The sequence below is a fragment of the Trachymyrmex septentrionalis genome, unplaced genomic scaffold (genome assembly GCF_001594115.1).
Source record: "Trachymyrmex septentrionalis isolate Tsep2-gDNA-1 unplaced genomic scaffold, Tsep1.0 scaffold164, whole genome shotgun sequence".
Taxonomy (NCBI): Eukaryota; Metazoa; Arthropoda; class Insecta; order Hymenoptera; family Formicidae; genus Trachymyrmex; species Trachymyrmex septentrionalis.
In genome coordinates, this window is record NW_017304800.1 from 928 (window position 1) to 6,354 (window position 5,427).

The 5,427-nt window shown below is 32.0% G+C and overlaps 1 protein-coding gene across 1 annotated transcript in view; it reads right to left on the reverse strand.

The window, feature by feature from the left end:
• Window positions 1-799: 799 nt before the first annotated feature.
• Window positions 800-5,427, reverse strand: part of LOC108746290 (prominin-1-A-like) — a 122,537-nt gene continuing 117,909 nt past the window's right edge. The window contains exons 2-3 of the mRNA XM_018482961.1: window positions 4,037-4,304; window positions 800-905 (exon numbers count right to left, since the gene is read on the reverse strand). Coding sequence (XP_018338463.1) covers window positions 896-905; window positions 4,037-4,304 — 278 coding nt within the window. The 3' untranslated portion in view covers window positions 800-895. The remainder of the gene's footprint in view (window positions 906-4,036; window positions 4,305-5,427) is intronic.

The following is a 5,427-nucleotide window of genomic DNA, read 5'->3' on the forward strand; positions in this document are numbered from 1 at the left end:
GAGAAACAAACATGTGCAATCTGTACAAGTAGTACAGCTGACTGTTTTTTTACAAATGGCGTCTAAATTAGTAAGTTATTCTTTTCAGCGAATTTCCTATCAATTCGGTGCCCAAGTCAGTCTCACTTTTCCAACTTGTACGGTACCAAGTTGAGTTTCCTCTCCTCTTATTTCGTGGGTCGAATTAATTTATTGTACATACGAGCCACAAACTAAAGAAGAGAATAGGGGAGGAAAAGGTTATAGTTTTTACATGTACATCTAATCTATGCTTAACACCAATCAATTACATGACTATTTCTTAACAATCTCCTCGGTAGTTTAAAAGCTTAGGACGCTCGCGCGGAATGTAAGAGATTCGGATTCAATTCCCGGCCGAGATAATATTTTTCGCAATAAGCATTAATTATTAACAAATTTTAATATGTCACTCAGCATTATTAAGATCGTTCTAAGATGCGAAAAAACATGAAATTATTAAATTATTACACTGAGAGAAAACGAATATAGTTATAGCTAACTAAAAAAAAATATATAAATTCGACAACTTTTGCAATTTATGTCTGTAACTATAGTTATACAAACTAATAGCAACTAAAGTAGTACTGAATACTATGACAAATATAGTTTCGGTAATAATATTGTAGCACTATTAATTGGTAATGAAATAATGACTCAACTACAATACATTGAATAATTACTTGGACTTCATGCAAATAGATGAAACAATTACATTTTTCTAGTTTAGACAAAAATTTTTTTTTAATAAAACACTATATTGTAGGAACTAATTAATCTTTGTTGAGGTAACTTGAAGGAATACATTCACAATTTTCTCTAAAGTCATTCAGCATAAGCAGTACGCAGCATTGTCACCAGAAGGGCGTGGCAAAGTTCATTTTCTCCTAAAAAGAAAACCAGATTACAATAAAAGGCACAGCGTTGGTTTTGAACTTGGAAGACAAAAATAAATAAGAAATGCATACAAAAATTTATAATTATGTATTATAAAGTTTTAATAAGAACAGTAAATAAAAAAATTAAAGAAAATATAGTAATATTGTACTAATCATTTGTAATTGATTATATAATTAATGTTACTGTATTTTCTTAGTTCGCTTAATATAATATTCTTATTAGAGTAATATATAGGGTGTCCCATTTTAATGTTCTACCCCAGATAACTTTTTTATTTTTGATCTTAGAAAAAAATGTTTCAGACAAAAGTTGTATGGCTTTGAGGGGGACATAAGATAGTGCCAGTTTGACCTTGAAGGTTACGTGAAGATTACCTTCAATTTCTTAAATAAAACCTCCTACTTTTTATTGCACATTCTTGTAGAGAGACACTACCGTGTCTTCAGATATATCATCTTCGAGAACATCCCTCCTGCAAAGAGTCGAATAAAAAATAGTTTCGAATTTCACAATAAATTAACTGGAATGGCAATCGACACAACAGAGATTATGGCACTAAACATTCATTTTTACGTAAAAATGAAAATAAGAGGTATAATCTTCATTGGCCTTGATTTTGATAAATGTTATCCAGGTCATGATTCTGAACAACATTCAAGAGATTTTAGCCATCGCGTCAGTCGGACATCTTAGATGCTAATGCCGGCGGTGCTGTAATTTGCAAGCCTTAATATAACTTGAAAAGTACTTCGTACGAAAGTATTCGAAAAGTAAAATCGTTCTTTAATTCATACTTTTATTTTGTTTTACATTTTATTATTCTTTGTATGGTTTTGATCTTAATTTGCGTCAACACATATTTTTGAACTAAAAATTCATTTCTACACAAAAATTAAAATAAGAGATACAACCTCTAATGAACTTGACAAATGTTATTCAGAACATGATCCTAAACAACATTTAAGAGATTTTTAACCGTTGGTCGGGCACTTTGCATAGTGCTAATGCCTGCTGTAACTTGCAAGTCTTATAACTCGAAAAGTACTTAATAAAAATGAACTTAATTACAGTTTTGGAAAACTCTCGAGGTAAGCTACAAGAATACGTAATAAAAAATGGAGGGTTCCGATTAAAAAATTCAAAGTAACCTTACCCTAATCTTGATGACGCCATCCAAAATCCTATCAATGGCACCATTTTATGTCCCCCTCAAAGTCCCAAAACTTTTTGTCTGAAACATTTTTCCTTAAAATGCACTGTTCAAGAGATATTTGAGGTAATCGATTAAAATGGGACACCTTGTATAGTTGAGGCGCTATTTCACTACAAATTTATGGTTGTTTTTTACTGATACGACTTTTTTCTCTGAGTATAATCAATTTAACTCGTAATATTACTGCAATAGTTTAGTAGAGTTTACGTTTCAAGACCGAAAAATCATTTCGGCGCGCAGTTTAAAGGATTACATACGTAGTAAATAAATTCACACAGAATTAAATAAATACCTACTTAAGATTCAGTTAAGACCGTTAAAGGCATTGATTCTATTGATTGTATTCTTACATACGGTCGAATAAGACTCAATATTTAATACTGTTTCTTAACGTTTTGATTAGCGCGTGCAAGGAAACTAGGCATGAAATAATCAGGGTTGTTAACGCTACCGTTTTTAAATACGTTACTGTTACTTGCGGTAAAAAGTACATACTTTGTTATTCGTTACTTGTTACCAATACTGAAAGTAACGCGTTATTTAAAAGTAATGAAAAAATTATTACTTTTTTCATTACTTTTCCAAAAATGATTTATTTAAATAATTATATAAGAATAAATCGTTTTTTAATTCATACTTTTATTTTGTTTTACATTTTATTAGTTTTTTATTTGATTTTGATACTTATCTTAATTTGCGTCAACACATATTTTTTAACTTTAAATTATATCTAATTAATTTATATCGCTGAACCTTTTTATTTAATAATAATTGTTTTTCAAAATATTCGTCTGTTAGACAGACTGTCAAAGATTCGTCAAAACGAGTCCACCAGTATTAAAAAGTCTTTCTATCAATGCACTAGTCGACCGACACTAGTTGACACTAGTAGTTGACACTAGTAGACCGACATTATATTTGATTAAAACAATTTTTTCAAGAAAGGATGTTTATTTAACATGCTGACATCGGTATCTTCCAAATTTAAATAGCGTACATTCTCTCTTTCAGTCTTATTAAAGTAACTCTATTATCCGTATTCATAGTCAGACCTTATATTTAAGGCTTCCTTAAATTTATCTTCAGATGTTTAGTAGTCAATAAAATATTATAATTCGTAAAGCATCTGAAGATGAATTTAAGAAAGCCTTAAATATAAGGCCTGACTATGAATATGGACATACGCATCAACGAAATAATGAAAAAAGTAATGTTTCATTACTTGTTACTGAACATTGTGACTTAGTTATCGTTACTGTTACTCATTAGGAAAAGTAACTATGCTACTCATTCGTTACTAAAAAAAGTAACTTTGTTACTTTTTTTATATAACTTATATAACTCTGAAAATAATATACATATCAAATACAGAAATCAAGGATGGTAATATGCTTCGTTCAATGTATGGAGATGTTTAGTATGTATTAGAACAGGCACAGCAGCATGTAAACTCATCATGCAAAAAATTATGCCTCATGTGCGGTCGGTTTAAAATAATCGCGCATCTCGAGCCATACCGTCGTGGATTGGTCGAGGGACACAATTTGAACTATCTCACACGTTATATAACAGTTATATTTATATTTGCTGGGAAAAGACTCGAAAGTTTTATTTACATTTTATACATAGTATAAATGTCATAAAAAAATTAAATTACACAAGCCGTATTTAAGTAATCTTCATGCAAAGATAACGCATTAATCAATTCCAGAATTTTCGATCTCATCATTCAAATAATTTTTATATTCCATCACGACTTTTACCGCAATATTTCTTTGATAAGCAAATGAGCTCTTTAAATCGTCTTGTTTGAACTTAATGACCAATATTTACCAGAAATATAATTTTTTAAAATATACTGAGAGATATATATATCATTAAATGTGGCATTTATAAAAAACTTACAGAATAATGGTAGCGACAATGATTAACACGATGCTGAGCATAATTTTCCTGCAGTGATCGTGCTTTTTATCAAAGGGTTGACTTCGAGCACCGCAATGTCCCGCACATCTGCAACAACAGAAAAAGAGACCGGCGCAGGGGAGAATAGCTGCCAGGATAAGTCCGATCAGAGCGAGACCGGCCAATCCTCCGTAATGCGTTACTATTATCTTCCATTCCTTGAGAGGGTCCACAAAAGCCGGAGCGCCGTCGACCAAAGTGATCATACCTGCAAGAGAAACAGAAACATGTCATGTGATTATTAGTGATTCCCTTTTTGCCGGATACAATCGTTACCACGAGATAGAAATTAAATCAATTAAAGGAATTAAAATAATTAATTTAATCAATTAAAACAAACTCTGATTTTAGTTGACCGAGTTACAGGCTGATTAAATTGTTTTACACTATACATCGGGCTGTAATCTAGAAAAACAGACTGTGCTTTACTGCAATCAAGTCAAGGAATGCGACACCGCCAATTTCTTGGCAATAACAAAATCTGCTTGTAGAAGTCTAAAGATCGAATCAGCTGTTTATGTAATTTACATGCAGAACGATAAAAATTGCTGTTCAAAAAGACAGACAACATAAAATTTGTATTTAAAAAATTACATATAGATCTTGTTATGCGAATTAAGTAGGCTGGAAAAGTTTCTGCAAACAGTATGAAAAAAAAACATGTAAAATTCGGTAAATGGCTTTATTGTTTTTCGAAGTATTCGCCTTTAAGATCGATACATTTTTGCATACGCTCGAACCAATTTTCGAAGCATTTTTTCCACTCTAAGGTTGTAACCTCAGAAATCAGTGTACGAAATGTTTCAACAGCTGCTTCAGGCAATTCAAATCGCTCACCACGCATCATATTTTTAATGTTTGGGAACAAAAAGAAGTCATTAAGTGATAAATCAGGAATACGGATAATGAGTCAATTCGACATTATTACTGGATAAAAAATCAACGGTTTGACGTGCTGTGTGACAGCTGGCGTTGTCATGATGAAGGATGATGCGACGATTTTGGTTTGTTCTACGCAATTCATTTATGACTTCTGGCGAACAAATTGTTGTATATCAATCATTTACAGTCCCTCGATCCTCTAAAGCCACGGTTGTCACATGTCCGGTATAACCGAAGAAACAAGCAATCATTTGCTTGGCAGCACTGCGAACGAATAACTTTTGTTGATTTCGGTTCATTTTGAAATACCTAAACAGGAGTTGTTGTTTACTTTCGGGCTCATACGAATAGATCCATGTTTCGTCCCCAGTAACGATGTTGTAACTAAATCTCGGTTGTTTGACCGACCTCGGTTGAATTTCTTGAGCATTTCTTTGCTCCATTTAACA